At 43.3% G+C, this 19,545-nt stretch overlaps 1 protein-coding gene across 1 annotated transcript in view; it reads left to right on the forward strand.

Annotated features, from left to right (window-relative positions):
- LOC309701484 (NACHT, LRR and PYD domains-containing protein 12-like) overlaps nt 1-19,545 on the forward strand; it is a 1,104,110-nt gene that overhangs the window by 635,739 nt on the left and 448,826 nt on the right. Inside the window, exons 11-12 of the mRNA XM_082525720.1 lie at nt 8,629-8,805; nt 17,760-17,936. Of these exons, the coding sequence (XP_082381846.1) occupies nt 8,629-8,805; nt 17,760-17,936 (354 nt within the window). The remainder of the gene's footprint in view (nt 1-8,628; nt 8,806-17,759; nt 17,937-19,545) is intronic.

The raw sequence follows: 19,545 nt of genomic DNA on the forward strand, positions 1-19,545 counted from the left end.
TGTCTTTAGCAGGTCAAAGGTCACGGCACACAGCAGACAGTCAGAAATATTCTAACTCTGATCATTTATCAGTTGTGACACTGTGAGACTTGATCAGAGGTGTGATCATCACAGCAGAGGCCTTTGTGTCAAAGTCACTGAGGATCAAACAGAAACACATGAAGCAGATTTTCCTCTTCTGGCTTTTTATAGCAGATAACCTTCAAAATATTCTGCAGTCGATCAAAAACTGAAGCAAACCATGAAGCAACATGTGAACATGAGCTGATGCTGCTGAAGTGAAGCAAAGTTACAGAGGTTTGATTACAGACACAGCTGAGAGTTTGTAATCTGTCATCATTTTAAAAAGTTTCCATGGAACAGCAGAAATGAGGCTTTACTGTCAGAGGCCGACAGCACTGAACACAACAGCAGACTGGTGGCTAATAAACAGTGAATGATGCAGAAACAGATGTTTGAAGCTGTTCTTGGAGTACACTGAGAGAGAGAGAGCTGTGCAGGCAGGAACAGCCAAAGTCAGAGAGAATTCATGAGCATATTTATCAAACGTGAAGCAGAGTTTGGATCTTCTTTTGCTGCTGCTTCACTCAGTTTTGGTTGGAGACAGATGAAACCTGCAGCTTCAGGATCTGTGAGCTGTCCACTTTCAGCCCCGACGGCGTGTCCGTGTACGTGCCGTCGAGTGAACGATCCACGCTCTGTGTTTCCATCTTTGTGTGTTTAGCTGCTCTCATTTACTGTTTTAGCTGTTTGCTGCTTGTTGAAATAGTTTGTGAGCTTTAACCTGAGATTCTGGCAAAATACATTTATATTAAACATCGATTCAGGATTGAATGAATCAACATCGTTTTATTCAAATTAAAACCATTTAAATGGGAACATGAATTTTTTACAGCCGCCTCTAATGCTGGGTAATGCTAGCTGCTCAGGTATGGGCGTGCTAACGGCTGTGAGGCTCTGTGGCTGCAGAACACTGAAGAAGAGAAAACAGAGGTAGAGGATGAAGAAAAGAGGCGGAGATTAAGCAGAAGTTTAGCTCCAGAGAGGAGCTGTGTCTGTGTGGGCGGGGCTCAGGCAGCTCCGCCGACACAGTGACAGTGAAGCAGGTGAAGAGTAATAAATGAAGACAGCAGACAGGATTTGATAAGCTGATGTACAAACATGTAGTATGATGGTGGCAGCTACAGAAACAGGTCCATACAGACTGAAGCGTGTCTCAGTCTGAATGTACACTGCTGTTATAAGAGCTGTGGAAACTCAGGTCAAAAGGACGTAACCACACTGCTGACAGTTCCAGGACATTCACAGAGTTACAGCATCATTTGTGACCATAAAGACAGAAAGCTCATCCAAATCCTGGGATTAAAAGTCTGTCCTGGTGGTGTCCAGTCAAACACGTCTCTGTGAAAGCTTCAATCCAACAGGCTCCAAAGTCCTTCTGCTCATTTCCTCGCCGGGTTCTTGATGCTCCTGTACCATCTCTCTGTCATCCTCCTCGCTCCCTCTTTGCACTCACAGTCTTTGTGCATCATTAACACTCACATGTGGAAAACCAAAGTTTTACTGGGCAGAAGATGATCATCAGTGACGCTGTCTTTAAAATACTCTTGTTAGAAATGTTCGACTTTAATGTGAAACATTCAGAGTTTTTTCTCTTGTTGTGTTTGTTTGAAGCTGCTTCCTGTTGGCTTCAGCTGTTTGGAGTTTCCATTTTCTAAACTTCTACATTCTGAACCTTCTTCAGCTCTGAACAGATGATGAAACACTGAATGATTTCAAGCACTTTGTCTAATAAACTTACATCTTTCATTCTTTATACAGATTGAGGGGCTGTGATTTGTCAGAGATCAGCTGTGATTATCTGGAAGCAGTGCTGAAGCTCAACCCTTCGTATCCCAGAGTGGTGGACCTGAGAGACCACAAGCTGCAGGATTCAGGAGTGAAGCAGCTGTGTGTTCTTCTGGAGAATCCACAACATCAAATTGAAACTCTGAGGTCAGTCTCCACGTTTTAGTTGTGCTGACACTGTCGATCTGTGGAACTAAAACCTTTATACAGGAAGTCTGGTTCAGCTCTTTGTAGACCTTCTAATCTCTGATGCTCTGAGTCTTACTCAGTAGATGATGCAGAGTTGTGAAGCCGATGTGGGTGAGGACACTCGCCCAGCTCTAACTACTTTGACGTCCAGGCGGCTTCCCTGCTTGTCCTGATACAAACAAACCTGAGTAACCTTGCAGGTCAGATCTCATCAGTCACACCTGTTATGGCAGCTCTCCTCTAGATTGTAGTTCTTGTTAACCTGGGATGGTTTTAGAAGCCTGGACCACAGACTGCAAGGGAAGATATTACTGGGAAAGGCCAAAGCAACCTATTAGACCCATTAAACACTAACATAGATGAATACTCAGATTTAAACCTTTATTGTTTCACAAAGGCTTAAAAAGGGAACGTCCACAGTTTAGACTGCAGCAGATTTTATTAAAGCAGTTTGACAGGAGCAAAGCAAAAACACAAAGAATAAGTGTTTCACATATTAATACATATAACATAATAATAAAAGAAAAGCAAAATAATGATACAAAAGAATGAAAAAGTTGTCCAGAGCAGCAGGATGTCTGAGGTCTGCAGAAACACAAAAACACAGCAGCTAAAAATAGTTGTTGAAAGAAAACGAGGTGGGAGCTGCTGATTCCTGAGCTTTGATACTGGATTAGCTTCAGTAGTTATTCCCATCACTGCTGTAGGAGCTACATTTAGTCACAGCTGATTGTCTTCTTTGACCAATCAGAAGACTACTGTTGTAAAAACAAGCAGACAAAGAACCAATGAGAGTGAAGAACAGGATAAAGAGCTCGTGTGATGGAGGCAAAGCAATAATCAGCAGACTGTAGCAGTTTCTATCTGGATGAAAGTAGAAGGAGCTCAGCGGAGCTCAGTCCCATATCTTTGTTTAGAAACAACATCAGTGATTTCCTGCTGCTCGAGATGATTCCAGCAGCTCTCATTACAGCAGCTGATGAGAGAAACAGCTGATGGCTCACAGCTCGTGCACTGTTGGATCTCCAGATGTTCACGTGGCTGAAGTCTGTGAAGAAACTGTGGTCCACGTAGTTCACACGGCCTCAGATTGGACCGAGCTCCCTGGATCACTGCAGCATCCTCAGCTGGTACATGGACGTCTCTGCTCCTCAGTCTTGGAGCCCCTGCAGGTCCGTCCACACCACCAGGGTCTTCTCACTCACCTTTCCTTTGTCCTCGTCCTTCATCGGCCGTGCTGTGTCTTTGTTCCTGCGGTGTTGTTCCCACGATGCAGCGCTGATGTTCCCTCCTTGAATGCACAACAAGTACGGTGCTGGTCTTTCTCGGGTGGAGCAGAGACAGATTGAAGTCTTTCAGGCTTTAGTGCCAACTTCCCTGACAGAGGCTGGACTCCATGGTCTGCACAGGAGGCTTCTACACTGTGTGGAGGTGACTCCTGGACTTGAAGACAGGCTGCAGGTACATGTGTGATGAAGAGGAGCTACAGCAGTGTGATGGAGCTGCAGGTCTGAAGGAAGTCTTGCTGTCCTGTCCCACCCTCATCTTTGCTTCCTCTGTCTTCTCTGGACTTGTCCTCCTGTTTCAGAAACAGCACTGCTTCATGCCGAGGGTGGACGGGAGCGTTGGCTCTGATTCTTTTACCGTCCACCACAAGGAGACACTGATGCTGACCTCCTGATTCATCTGCATGTGTTCTGCTTCACACTGCTCACCTCCACCAAAGACTTCACAAACATCTTCTTTCTTTGAGTCCAGTTTGTCCCACAAACACTTCCAAATCTCCTCCTCTGAGATTCTGCAGCTTCTTGCAGTGTGACTCAGCTGACTTCTGACAGACCACAGACTGGCACAGCATCCACATGTGTCTCCTTTCAAACAGGCTCTTGATGTTTCCTCCCACATCATTCTGGCCTCTCAGTCTCCTTTGTTCTCCAGCTCTGTAGCTCCAGCTGGTGAAGCTTCAGTTTTCCATGTTGGTAACAGTAAACTACAGCCTCTGCTGTCAGCTGGGTAACTAAACAGAGCTGCAGCACGTCTCTGCGGTGGTGCTACATCCAGCCTGCAGACGGCCGTCTACATGTTGTAGTGGTTTACAGTCACCAGGGGGCGCTGTCCCAGCCATGCAGGCAGTGGGCTGCTCTGCTTGTGCTGTTGTTGGTGAAGCTGAAGTGAAAGCGAGAGTTAAAACCCTGAACAGTGTCCACTGAGCTTCTCATGCTCTTCTCATGCTCAAAGAAGTTTAACAGGACGGACGACTCGTCCATCAGGCGTCCAGCTGTCCGTGACCGTGTCCACAGCAGAGTGTGACCGAGGCTTCATGCTAACACGCACACATGAAGCTAATACCACCACGAGCAGCTGCTCAGTGGATTTGGAGGACAAATGTCTGCAGCTTCTCACAGGCAGTATGCAGAATGTGGATCTCCACAAAGACTGTGGAGAGCTCGTCCCACACTCTAAATCCACACTTGTCTGCACAAAACTTCTCACACGTTCCCGTCACAAGTGTCTTCTAAGTGAAGCTACCAGGTTCAGGTCCAGCTTGTTTATCTGGAGCTGCAGGAGATGATCCATCCTCACAAAGCAGCACAGACAGCAGATATGCAAACGCACAACACAACCAAAGGATTCTCTATGCATGTCTGTGGCTGATGCTGCTGGAACGAAGCTGTTTGAAACCTTGTTGTTCTGCACTTTGGGACCAGAAGAGGAAACTGAAGCTCTGTGCAGAGGGTTCAATGGAAGCAGCCAAGCGCTGTAAGTGTCTGCTGTACAGGGATGCTGGTTCAGCTGTGGCTCAGTTTGAGCCTCAGTTTGTCAAAATGAGCTTGTAGTTTGTCTGCTTTAATAATGTGACTGGAAAAAGGTGTTGGACTTCAAATATGTCCATTTCTGTCACACTTCACCTTTAAAAGTGAAGCCATGTGGTTCCTGGAAGGAAAAACACGACTTTTTCAAGTCTTTGTCCTGTTTTTATGAGAAATGTACGACTTTAATATTCTTTTTTTTTAACTCAATTTTTATTATAATTTACAACATTGCAACTTGTACTTGTCAATGTTCACAAGTAGGACAGTTACAGGAACTGCAATGCAGAAATGTAGGTTAAAATAAGAACTGCAATTAGGAAGCACAAAACAAAACTGGGAAGCAAAACAAAACCCAAGCAAGCAAACAAACAAACAGACAACAACATAACAAAAAGAAAACAAAACAAAAACTTTATGTAATATTAAATAACTTGTGACAAACTTAGCCGTAAATGGACAAAACGAAACAGACCTATGCTAAATTATTGAAACAGTAAAGCATGTATGGGTCGCCAACGCTCAGTAAACAATTCTCTCTGAATCTGCAGAGCAGATGTTATTTCCTCCATCTGGTAAATTTCTCTTGCTTTATCAATCCACATATTATATGAAGGTGGGTCAAGATTCAGCCATTTAATAGTGATACACTTTAGTGCTGCTGTAAGATTCTTAAGAGATACATTTTATTGTTTCCCGCAAAACCCTTTGGTAAGACTCCTAAAATGACTAACTGTTGGTCTTTTGTTAATGGTTGTTGGAAAACTGTACTGAGGACTTTAAATATGTCATTCCAAAGTGAGCAGATTTTTGGGCATGACCAGAATATATGTGAGTGGGTTCCTAAAGAAGTACCACAATTTCGCCAGCAGGTGTCAGGATTTGTAGGCTTCATTTTGGCAATTATCTCTGGGGTTCTAAAATATCTCATGACCACCTTCCATTTAAATTCTCTCCACAGCCCAGAATTAGTCACCAGATGGGCTTCACCGAACACCTCTTCCCAGGTGTCCTCTGAGATTTGAGTGCCAGTCTCAGCTTCCCACCTTGCCTTAATATCCAAAGTTGCATTTGTATTGAAACTCATAAATGCGTTATAAAAATGACTGATTAATTTTGGGGAGGAATTACTTTGAAATATTTTTAGAAATATTTCCTCAATGGGTGAGGGCTCCAAAACTTGCCTCCATTCTTTATGTTTTGTCAAAAAGCTTCTTAGCTGCAGAAATCTAAAAAAGTCAGAAGAAGGAAGCCGAAACTGACCTCAACTGTTCAAATGAGCTCAGGTGCCCATTCCTCACAACATGACAAAGTTTATGAAGCCCGCTATGTGACCATGCTCTGAAGCCAGAGTCTTCCACAATAGGAGAAAAACCCTGCAGGGAGGAGAGGCTTGATAACATTGAAATTTCTTTTGGAAGACCAAATGATTGTTTGATTCTACGCCAAATCTTTAGTGTGACCCTCGTCCGTTCCCCCATATGCACATTTTTAATTGAAATGTTAGAAAAAAGCAGGGATTCCAATGATCTTTCGCACATTGTCTTCTCAATGTTTAGCCACTGAGTTTAAGACAAATCCCGCACCCATACAGTCAGGGGTCTCATCTGAGCTGCCCAGAAATAATATTTCAGGTTTGGAACAGCCAATCCCCCCTGCAGCTTTGACAGTTTTAATGTTTGGAACTTGATCATCCCTCATGTGTATTTAGTCTCTGTGTTTCATGTCTCTGTGTTGCGTCATCTGTGTTCCCACCCTCCATATTTTCATGCCCAGTCTTTTGTATTCTTAGCCATAGCTTTCTGTGTCTTCATGATTTATTATAGTATTAGTTCCCCAGTTTAGTTCTCTTCACTGTGATTCTGCCTTGTTTGATGTCTTCAGCCGAAATAAAGGCTCGCTTTTCGTTCAAAACTCAGTTTCATGTCTGCGCCTGAGTCCTCCACACACTCTCCATACGGACAGCTACTGCCACCGTGACACTAAACTACATGCTGTGTACAGCCACTCTCCTGAGCCTGTATTATATACACAGCGGTTACAATGACAAACTGAATACAATCTCATATCTACAAAACAGGCTGAGTCAAAGTTGCAGCTACGCTTATGAACATGGAGAAAAAACAGGCGAGTTATCAGCTCACCAGCTACGACTAAGAACAGCTAACCAACTATCCTTGAGATCTACAATGACCAGGGAATAAGGTCTACAGACAACCAAACTATCCTTGAGATCCACAATGATTTCAATAAGGTGTTTGATATTCCCTCCTTGGGAGAAGATGCGATCGCTAGTCTGGAGGAACCTGTCTCTAATGTTGGAATTGAAACGGCCGTACGGAGCATGCAGTCTGGAAAATCTGCTGCCCCGACGGGTATCCATCTGATTTTTTCATAAAGTTTTCTGACCGACTGAATTCACTGTTAAAATCAACTTTTGAAGAATCCTTCCTCTCACAGTCGTTGCCTCCAACAATGCATCAAGCAGTGATGTGTTTAATTGTAAAACAGGAAAAAGACCATTTAGATTGTCGTTCATGTCGTTTAATATCTTTGTTCAACACAGACACCAAGATCCTGGCTCAAGTGTTGGCCCGTCGCTTACACAAGTATTTGTCCTCCATTATTTCACCAGACGGGCTTTATTAGGCACTCTTTTTTGAACATTAGAGCTCTATTAAATATCATTTATACCCATGTTAAAGGTGATACATTGGAAACTGTAATTTGGCTTGACACAGAAAAGGCGTTGGATCGGGTGAGATGGGATTTTTTTTATACGCTTAAAAAATGTGGCTTTAATTTTGTATCTTGGATAAAAGTATTGTATTGCTCCCCTCTAACAGCCGTCCGGACTAACAATAATCTGCCCTCCAGGACAGGGATGCCCTCTGTCTCCTTTTTGCCATTGAACCGCTAGCTGTTGCTCTGAGACAATGTGTTGGTGTTGAGGGAAAACATCGAGGGGGTATCGAACATGAAGTCTCTCTTTATGCCAACGACATGATTTTATTTATTTCCAACCCATCGAACAGCCTCCGCAAACTTTTGGATAGACTTACAATAATAATAATAATAATACGTTTTATTTATAGGCGCCTTTAAGAGCCTCAAGGTCACCTTAATGCATACTTAAGGAATTTGGGACAATTTCTGGATATAAAGTGAATTTTGGGAAGAGCGAGGAAAAGTCTATCTGTACGACAACTGGGGAGTTTTGTGTATTTTAGCCCCTTTTAAACCCAGCTATAACAAGTTTAAGTACTCGGGCATCTGGGTGACAAGAAAACCACAAAGACTTGTATAAAACTATCTTCCTTTATTGTCGAAGCTTAAAGAGGATTTTGGAAAATGTGAGTTTTGCCTCTTTATATTTATGGTGGGGATGCAGAACAAGGAGCAAAGATGAATGTGATGCTGAATCAGCAGAAGACTTGGACTCATTTGATTCCAGCTTTGATATCATTGATTTCAATATGTCCATTTCTGTCACACTTCACCTTTAAAAGTGAAGCCATGTGGTTCCTGGAAGGAAAAACACGACTTTTTCAAGTCTTTGTCCTGTTTTTATGAGAAATGTACGACTTTAATGTGAAACATTCAGAGTTTTTTCTCTTGTTGTGTTTGTTTGAAGCTGCTTCCTGTTGGCTTCAGCTGTTTGGAGTTTCCATTTTCTAAACTTCTACATTCTGAACCTTCTTCAGCTCTGAACAGATGATGAAACACTGAATGATTTCAAGCTCTTTGTCTAATAAACTTACATCTTTCATTCTTTATACAGATTGGAGAGCTGTGATTTGTCAGAGATCAGCTGTGATTATCTGGCAGCAGCACTGAAGTCCAACCCCTCCCATCTGAGAGTGCTGGTGCTGAGCGACAACTACAACCTGCAGGATCCAGGAGTGAAGCATCTGTGTGGTGTCCTGGAGAGTCCAGGATGTAAACTTGAAACTCTGGGGTCAGTCAGCATGTTTTAGTTGTGCTGAGATGAATATGATGTGAAAGTTGTGCTGACACTAAACTGCAGACATCAGGCTGATATTATACTGATCCACACTGAGGATCTTCATGGTAAAGTCTGTTTTCTTCTTCTCTGGTTTAGTCCATTGACTGCAGCAGAACAATGTTCACATTTCAAACAGTGATACTCAACGTATGGCCCGCGGCCCACACGCGGCCTGCCCACCTTTCCTGATTCAGAGAGAGGGGACCCTGATTAGCTGTGTAGCTTCTTCCTCACAGTTCTAAGTATCAGACACAACAATGAATAATCCACAGGTGACTGTCTTTAGCAGGTCAAAGGTCACGGCACACAGCAGACAGTCAGAAATATTCTAACTCTGATCATTTATCAGTTGTGACACTGTGAGACTTGATCAGAGGTGTGATCATCACAGCAGAGGCCTTTGTGTCAAAGTCACTGAGGATCAAACAGAAACACATGAAGCAGATTTTCCTCTTCTGGCTTTTTATAGCAGATAACCTTCAAAATATTCTGCAGTCGATCAAAAACTGAAGCAAACCATGAAGCAACATGTGAACATGAGCTGATGCTGCTGAAGTGAAGCAAAGTTACAGAGGTTTGATTACAGACACAGCTGAGAGTTTGTAATCTGTCATCATTTTAAAAAGTTTCCATGGAACAGCAGAAATGAGGCTTTACTGTCAGAGGCCGACAGCACTGAACACAACAGCAGACTGGTGGCTAATAAACAGTGAATGATGCAGAAACAGATGTTTGAAGCTGTTCTTGGAGTACACTGAGAGAGAGAGAGCTGTGCAGGCAGGAACAGCCAAAGTCAGAGAGAATTCATGAGCATATTGATCAAACGTGAAGCAGAGTTTGGATCTTCTTTTGCTGCTGCTTCACTCAGTTTTGGTTGGAGACAGATGAAACCTGCAGCTTCAGGATCTGTGAGCTGTCCACTTTCAGCCCCGACGGCGTGTCCGTGTACGTGCCGTCGAGTGAACGATCCACGCTCTGTGTTTCCATCTTTGTGTGTTTAGCTGCTCTCATTTACTGTTTTAGCTGTTTGCTGCTTGTTGAAATAGTTTGTGAGCTTTAACCTGAGATTCTGGCAAAATACATTTATATTAAACATCGATTCAGGATTGAATGAATCAACATCGTTTTATTCAAATTAAAACCATTTAAATGGGAACATGAATTTTTTACAGCCGCCTCTAATGCTGGGTAATGCTAGCTGCTCAGGTATGGGCGTGCTAACGGCTGTGAGGCTCTGTGGCTGCAGAACACTGAAGAAGAGAAAACAGAGGTAGAGGATGAAGAAAAGAGGCGGAGATTAAGCAGAAGTTTAGCTCCAGAGAGGAGCTGTGTCTGTGTGGGCGGGGCTCAGGCAGCTCCGCCGACACAGTGACAGTGAAGCAGGTGAAGAGTAATAAATGAAGACAGCAGACAGGATTTGATAAGCTGATGTACAAACATGTAGTATGATGGTGGCAGCTACAGAAACAGGTCCATACAGACTGAAGCGTGTCTCAGTCTGAATGTACACTGCTGTTATAAGAGCTGTGGAAACTCAGGTCAAAAGGACGTAACCACACTGCTGACAGTTCCAGGACATTCACAGAGTTACAGCATCATTTGTGACCATAAAGACAGAAAGCTCATCCAAATCCTGGGATTAAAAGTCTGTCCTGGTGGTGTCCAGTCAAACACGTCTCTGTGAAAGCTTCAATCCAACAGGCTCCAAAGTCCTTCTGCTCATTTCCTCGCCGGGTTCTTGATGCTCCTGTACCATCTCTCTGTCATCCTCCTCGCTCCCTCTTTGCACTCACAGTCTTTGTGCATCATTAACACTCACATGTGGAAAACCAAAGTTTTACTGGGCAGAAGATGATCATCAGTGACGCTGTCTTTAAAATACTCTTGTTAGAAATGTTCGACTTTAATGTGAAACATTCAGAGTTTTTTCTCTTGTTGTGTTTGTTTGAAGCTGCTTCCTGTTGGCTTCAGCTGTTTGGAGTTTCCATTTTCTAAACTTCTACATTCTGAACCTTCTTCAGCTCTGAACAGATGATGAAACACTGAATGATTTCAAGCACTTTGTCTAATAAACTTACATCTTTCATTCTTTATACAGATTGAGGGGCTGTGATTTGTCAGAGATCAGCTGTGATTATCTGGAAGCAGTGCTGAAGCTCAACCCTTCGTATCCCAGAGTGGTGGACCTGAGAGACCACAAGCTGCAGGATTCAGGAGTGAAGCAGCTGTGTGTTCTTCTGGAGAATCCACAACATCAAATTGAAACTCTGAGGTCAGTCTCCACGTTTTAGTTGTGCTGACACTGTCGATCTGTGGAACTAAAACCTTTATACAGGAAGTCTGGTTCAGCTCTTTGTAGACCTTCTAATCTCTGATGCTCTGAGTCTTACTCAGTAGATGATGCAGAGTTGTGAAGCCGATGTGGGTGAGGACACTCGCCCAGCTCTAACTACTTTGACGTCCAGGCGGCTTCCCTGCTTGTCCTGATACAAACAAACCTGAGTAACCTTGCAGGTCAGATCTCATCAGTCACACCTGTTATGGCAGCTCTCCTCTAGATTGTAGTTCTTGTTAACCTGGGATGGTTTTAGAAGCCTGGACCACAGACTGCAAGGGAAGATATTACTGGGAAAGGCCAAAGCAACCTATTAGACCCATTAAACACTAACATAGATGAATACTCAGATTTAAACCTTTATTGTTTCACAAAGGCTTAAAAAGGGAACGTCCACAGTTTAGACTGCAGCAGATTTTATTAAAGCAGTTTGACAGGAGCAAAGCAAAAACACAAAGAATAAGTGTTTCACATATTAATACATATAACATAATAATAAAAGAAAAGCAAAATAATGATACAAAAGAATGAAAAAGTTGTCCAGAGCAGCAGGATGTCTGAGGTCTGCAGAAACACAAAAACACAGCAGCTAAAAATAGTTGTTGAAAGAAAACGAGGTGGGAGCTGCTGATTCCTGAGCTTTGATACTGGATTAGCTTCAGTAGTTATTCCCATCACTGCTGTAGGAGCTACATTTAGTCACAGCTGATTGTCTTCTTTGACCAATCAGAAGACTACTGTTGTAAAAACAAGCAGACAAAGAACCAATGAGAGTGAAGAACAGGATAAAGAGCTCGTGTGATGGAGGCAAAGCAATAATCAGCAGACTGTAGCAGTTTCTATCTGGATGAAAGTAGAAGGAGCTCAGCGGAGCTCAGTCCCATATCTTTGTTTAGAAACAACATCAGTGATTTCCTGCTGCTCGAGATGATTCCAGCAGCTCTCATTACAGCAGCTGATGAGAGAAACAGCTGATGGCTCACAGCTCGTGCACTGTTGGATCTCCAGATGTTCACGTGGCTGAAGTCTGTGAAGAAACTGTGGTCCACGTAGTTCACACGGCCTCAGATTGGACCGAGCTCCCTGGATCACTGCAGCATCCTCAGCTGGTACATGGACGTCTCTGCTCCTCAGTCTTGGAGCCCCTGCAGGTCCGTCCACACCACCAGGGTCTTCTCACTCACCTTTCCTTTGTCCTCGTCCTTCATCGGCCGTGCTGTGTCTTTGTTCCTGCGGTGTTGTTCCCACGATGCAGCGCTGATGTTCCCTCCTTGAATGCACAACAAGTACGGTGCTGGTCTTTCTCGGGTGGAGCAGAGACAGATTGAAGTCTTTCAGGCTTTAGTGCCAACTTCCCTGACAGAGGCTGGACTCCATGGTCTGCACAGGAGGCTTCTACACTGTGTGGAGGTGACTCCTGGACTTGAAGACAGGCTGCAGGTACATGTGTGATGAAGAGGAGCTACAGCAGTGTGATGGAGCTGCAGGTCTGAAGGAAGTCTTGCTGTCCTGTCCCACCCTCATCTTTGCTTCCTCTGTCTTCTCTGGACTTGTCCTCCTGTTTCAGAAACAGCACTGCTTCATGCCGAGGGTGGACGGGAGCGTTGGCTCTGATTCTTTTACCGTCCACCACAAGGAGACACTGATGCTGACCTCCTGATTCATCTGCATGTGTTCTGCTTCACACTGCTCACCTCCACCAAAGACTTCACAAACATCTTCTTTCTTTGAGTCCAGTTTGTCCCACAAACACTTCCAAATCTCCTCCTCTGAGATTCTGCAGCTTCTTGCAGTGTGACTCAGCTGACTTCTGACAGACCACAGACTGGCACAGCATCCACATGTGTCTCCTTTCAAACAGGCTCTTGATGTTTCCTCCCACATCATTCTGGCCTCTCAGTCTCCTTTGTTCTCCAGCTCTGTAGCTCCAGCTGGTGAAGCTTCAGTTTTCCATGTTGGTAACAGTAAACTACAGCCTCTGCTGTCAGCTGGGTAACTAAACAGAGCTGCAGCACGTCTCTGCGGTGGTGCTACATCCAGCCTGCAGACGGCCGTCTACATGTTGTAGTGGTTTACAGTCACCAGGGGGCGCTGTCCCAGCCATGCAGGCAGTGGGCTGCTCTGCTTGTGCTGTTGTTGGTGAAGCTGAAGTGAAAGCGAGAGTTAAAACCCTGAACAGTGTCCACTGAGCTTCTCATGCTCTTCTCATGCTCAAAGAAGTTTAACAGGACGGACGACTCGTCCATCAGGCGTCCAGCTGTCCGTGACCGTGTCCACAGCAGAGTGTGACCGAGGCTTCATGCTAACACGCACACATGAAGCTAATACCACCACGAGCAGCTGCTCAGTGGATTTGGAGGACAAATGTCTGCAGCTTCTCACAGGCAGTATGCAGAATGTGGATCTCCACAAAGACTGTGGAGAGCTCGTCCCACACTCTAAATCCACACTTGTCTGCACAAAACTTCTCACACGTTCCCGTCACAAGTGTCTTCTAAGTGAAGCTACCAGGTTCAGGTCCAGCTTGTTTATCTGGAGCTGCAGGAGATGATCCATCCTCACAAAGCAGCACAGACAGCAGATATGCAAACGCACAACACAACCAAAGGATTCTCTATGCATGTCTGTGGCTGATGCTGCTGGAACGAAGCTGTTTGAAACCTTGTTGTTCTGCACTTTGGGACCAGAAGAGGAAACTGAAGCTCTGTGCAGAGGGTTCAATGGAAGCAGCCAAGCGCTGTAAGTGTCTGCTGTACAGGGATGCTGGTTCAGCTGTGGCTCAGTTTGAGCCTCAGTTTGTCAAAATGAGCTTGTAGTTTGTCTGCTTTAATAATGTGACTGGAAAAAGGTGTTGGACTTCAAATATGTCCATTTCTGTCACACTTCACCTTTAAAAGTGAAGCCATGTGGTTCCTGGAAGGAAAAACACGACTTTTTCAAGTCTTTGTCCTGTTTTTATGAGAAATGTACGACTTTAATATTCTTTTTTTTTAACTCAATTTTTATTATAATTTACAACATTGCAACTTGTACTTGTCAATGTTCACAAGTAGGACAGTTACAGGAACTGCAATGCAGAAATGTAGGTTAAAATAAGAACTGCAATTAGGAAGCACAAAACAAAACTGGGAAGCAAAACAAAACCCAAGCAAGCAAACAAACAAACAGACAACAACATAACAAAAAGAAAACAAAACAAAAACTTTATGTAATATTAAATAACTTGTGACAAACTTAGCCGTAAATGGACAAAACGAAACAGACCTATGCTAAATTATTGAAACAGTAAAGCATGTATGGGTCGCCAACGCTCAGTAAACAATTCTCTCTGAATCTGCAGAGCAGATGTTATTTCCTCCATCTGGTAAATTTCTCTTGCTTTATCAATCCACATATTATATGAAGGTGGGTCAAGATTCAGCCATTTAATAGTGATACACTTTAGTGCTGCTGTAAGATTCTTAAGAGATACATTTTATTGTTTCCCGCAAAACCCTTTGGTAAGACTCCTAAAATGACTAACTGTTGGTCTTTTGTTAATGGTTGTTGGAAAACTGTACTGAGGACTTTAAATATGTCATTCCAAAGTGAGCAGATTTTTGGGCATGACCAGAATATATGTGAGTGGGTTCCTAAAGAAGTACCACAATTTCGCCAGCAGGTGTCAGGATTTGTAGGCTTCATTTTGGCAATTATCTCTGGGGTTCTAAAATATCTCATGACCACCTTCCATTTAAATTCTCTCCACAGCCCAGAATTAGTCACCAGATGGGCTTCACCGAACACCTCTTCCCAGGTGTCCTCTGAGATTTGAGTGCCAGTCTCAGCTTCCCACCTTGCCTTAATATCCAAAGTTGCATTTGTATTGAAACTCATAAATGCGTTATAAAAATGACTGATTAATTTTGGGGAGGAATTACTTTGAAATATTTTTAGAAATATTTCCTCAATGGGTGAGGGCTCCAAAACTTGCCTCCATTCTTTATGTTTTGTCAAAAAGCTTCTTAGCTGCAGAAATCTAAAAAAGTCAGAAGAAGGAAGCCGAAACTGACCTCAACTGTTCAAATGAGCTCAGGTGCCCATTCCTCACAACATGACAAAGTTTATGAAGCCCGCTATGTGACCATGCTCTGAAGCCAGAGTCTTCCACAATAGGAGAAAAACCCTGCAGGGAGGAGAGGCTTGATAACATTGAAATTTCTTTTGGAAGACCAAATGATTGTTTGATTCTACGCCAAATCTTTAGTGTGACCCTCGTCCGTTCCCCCATATGCACATTTTTAATTGAAATGTTAGAAAAAAGCAGGGATTCCAATGATCTTTCGCACATTGTCTTCTCAATGTTTAGCCACTGAGTTTAAGACAAATCCCGCACCCATACAGTCAGGGGTCTCATCTGAGCTGCCCAGAAATAATATTTCAGGTTTGGAACAGCCAATCCCCCCTGCAGCTTTGACAGTTTTAATGTTTGGAACTTGATCATCCCTCATGTGTATTTAGTCTCTGTGTTTCATGTCTCTGTGTTGCGTCATCTGTGTTCCCACCCTCCATATTTTCATGCCCAGTCTTTTGTATTCTTAGCCATAGCTTTCTGTGTCTTCATGATTTATTATAGTATTAGTTCCCCAGTTTAGTTCTCTTCACTGTGATTCTGCCTTGTTTGATGTCTTCAGCCGAAATAAAGGCTCGCTTTTCGTTCAAAACTCAGTTTCATGTCTGCGCCTGAGTCCTCCACACACTCTCCATACGGACAGCTACTGCCACCGTGACACTAAACTACATGCTGTGTACAGCCACTCTCCTGAGCCTGTATTATATACACAGCGGTTACAATGACAAACTGAATACAATCTCATATCTACAAAACAGGCTGAGTCAAAGTTGCAGCTACGCTTATGAACATGGAGAAAAAACAGGCGAGTTATCAGCTCACCAGCTACGACTAAGAACAGCTAACCAACTATCCTTGAGATCTACAATGACCAGGGAATAAGGTCTACAGACAACCAAACTATCCTTGAGATCCACAATGATTTCAATAAGGTGTTTGATATTCCCTCCTTGGGAGAAGATGCGATCGCTAGTCTGGAGGAACCTGTCTCTAATGTTGGAATTGAAACGGCCGTACGGAGCATGCAGTCTGGAAAATCTGCTGCCCCGACGGGTATCCATCTGATTTTTTCATAAAGTTTTCTGACCGACTGAATTCACTGTTAAAATCAACTTTTGAAGAATCCTTCCTCTCACAGTCGTTGCCTCCAACAATGCATCAAGCAGTGATGTGTTTAATTGTAAAACAGGAAAAAGACCATTTAGATTGTCGTTCATGTCGTTTAATATCTTTGTTCAACACAGACACCAAGATCCTGGCTCAAGTGTTGGCCCGTCGCTTACACAAGTATTTGTCCTCCATTATTTCACCAGACGGGCTTTATTAGGCACTCTTTTTTGAACATTAGAGCTCTATTAAATATCATTTATACCCATGTTAAAGGTGATACATTGGAAACTGTAATTTGGCTTGACACAGAAAAGGCGTTGGATCGGGTGAGATGGGATTTTTTTTTATACGCTTAAAAAATGTGTCTTTAATTTTGTATCTTGGATAAAAGTATTGTATTGCTCCCCTCTAACAGCCGTCCGGACTAACAATAATCTGCCCTCCAGGACAGGGATGCCCTCTGTCTCCTTTTTGCCATTGAACCGCTAGCTGTTGCTCTGAGACAATGTGTTGGTGTTGAGGGAAAACATCGAGGGGGTATCGAACATGAAGTCTCTCTTTATGCCAACGACATGATTTTATTTATTTCCAACCCATCGAACAGCCTCCGCAAACTTTTGGATAGACTTACAATAATAATAATAATAATACGTTTTATTTATAGGCGCCTTTAAGAGCCTCAAGGTCACCTTAATGCATACTTAAGGAATTTGGGACAATTTCTGGATATAAAGTGAATTTTGGGAAGAGCGAGGAAAAGTCTATCTGTACGACAACTGGGGAGTTTTGTGTATTTTAGCCCCTTTTAAACCCAGCTATAACAAGTTTAAGTACTCGGGCATCTGGGTGACAAGAAAACCACAAAGACTTGTATAAAACTATCTTCCTTTATTGTCGAAGCTTAAAGAGGATTTTGGAAAATGTGAGTTTTGCCTCTTTATATTTATGGTGGGGATGCAGAACAAGGAGCAAAGATGAATGTGATGCTGAATCAGCAGAAGACTTGGACTCATTTGATTCCAGCTTTGATATCATTGATTTCAATATGTCCATTTCTGTCACACTTCACCTTTAAAAGTGAAGCCATGTGGTTCCTGGAAGGAAAAACACGACTTTTTCAAGTCTTTGTCCTGTTTTTATGAGAAATGTACGACTTTAATGTGAAACATTCAGAGTTTTTTCTCTTGTTGTGTTTGTTTGAAGCTGCTTCCTGTTGGCTTCAGCTGTTTGGAGTTTCCATTTTCTAAACTTCTACATTCTGAACCTTCTTCAGCTCTGAACAGATGATGAAACACTGAATGATTTCAAGCTCTTTGTCTAATAAACTTACATCTTTCATTCTTTATACAGATTGGAGAGCTGTGATTTGTCAGAGATCAGCTGTGATTATCTGGCAGCAGCACTGAAGTCCAACCCCTCCCATCTGAGAGTGCTGGTGCTGAGCGACAACTACAACCTGCAGGATCCAGGAGTGAAGCATCTGTGTGGTGTCCTGGAGAGTCCAGGATGTAAACTTGAAACTCTGGGGTCAGTCAGCATGTTTTAGTTGTGCTGAGATGAATATGATGTGAAAGTTGTGCTGACACTAAACTGCAGACATCAGGCTGATATTATACTGATCCACACTGAGGATCTTCATGGTAAAGTCTGTTTTCTTCTTCTCTGGTTTAGTCCATTGACTGCAGCAGAACAATGTTCACATTTCAAACCTTCAAAGAAGAAGAAAAATCCTCCAGTGGAAAATTCACTGTGAAACTCTCAAACTCTTCATTGCACCTTAAAGTCTGTCTGACACTGAAATCCAAAGCAAAATGTGCGTTTGCTTTACAGACAGCAGTCCAACACAAACATACACACATCATCCAAAACACAGTCCAACATCCAAATCTCCTCCACTGCCAGCATGAATGGTGGGAAAGAGAAGCAGGAACACTCTGACATTCAGGGTTAGAATGAGTTTCATCAAGCAGACTGTGAAGATCAAAGCTGCATTAGAAAGCTTACATGAATGAATGAGTGGACAGAAGTGGACAGAGATCATCTGAATCACTTCAAAGGCTTTAAATCAGCACATTTCTCTTTATTCTTTATCAACTCTGTTAGTTTCTCTCAGTTTTCTGTGGAATGAAGCTAACAGCAGGCTAATAAGATGCTGACCAATAGGTTTCTATTAAAGGTTGTAATTTGTATATGAAAAAGTGCTTTGGCTCAGCAGGGATCAGCTTACAGGTAGAATACAGCTGCTGGATGGGATTAGCATGTCATAGCTATCTACCAAACTGCTAACTGGGGGATTTCAGGCCATCTATGGATCATTTTTGCTAACTGTTTATTCAGCTTAGGCTCACAGGGCTGCAGCCTGTGCCCTAGCTGTCATAGGGCAAGAGGCGTGGTCCACCTGCACAGGTGAGCAGTCCATCACAGGGCCAACAGAGAGCGACAGAGAAGCACTCCCTCACATCCACACCTACAGCCAATGTAGAAGCACCAATGAACCTAAGCAGCATTTCATTGGACTGTGGGAGAACATCCAACCTCCACAGAAAGGCCCAGCTGACCAACAAGCTTCAACCTACAACCTTCTTGCTCTAAGGCACTAGTGCTAACCACTTTTGCCCATTTCAGCCCAAATCCTGCATCTTCCTGTTTCTGACTCCAGGCCAGCTCCACTAACACTTTCTCATCAGACACTGCCACCTAGTGGAGGAAGTCTTAGTTCCATTTGAAGCTTCAGATTACAGTTAGTTCCTTTACAAAGAGGTGGAGGTGGTGGGGCCACAGCACCATCATCACTGAGTGCCATAGGACACTTAACCTTTGTTTCCATATGCTGGGAACTTCCTGTTGTTCCAAGGAGGACTGGAAAATGTGTGAAAATCTCCCAGTCACTTCCTCACAGCACACTTCAATCATTTCCCTCCCACAGCATCAGGACCAGGGCTTTTTCTCTCTTTGGTCCCACTAAGAGATTTCCACACAAACACCTCATCAGTGGGACTCTCAGAGCTACCAGCCCTTTGCTACAATCACAAAGCTCTTCATTGAAATCAATGATATCAAAGCTGGAATCAAATGAGTCCAAGTCTTCTGCTGATTCAGCATCACATTCATCTTTGCTCCTTGTTCTGCATCCCCA

Source organism: Aulonocara stuartgranti (assembly GCF_965226115.1).
Source record: "Aulonocara stuartgranti genome assembly, chromosome: 23".
Lineage (NCBI taxonomy): Eukaryota > Metazoa > Chordata > Actinopteri > Cichliformes > Cichlidae > Aulonocara > Aulonocara stuartgranti.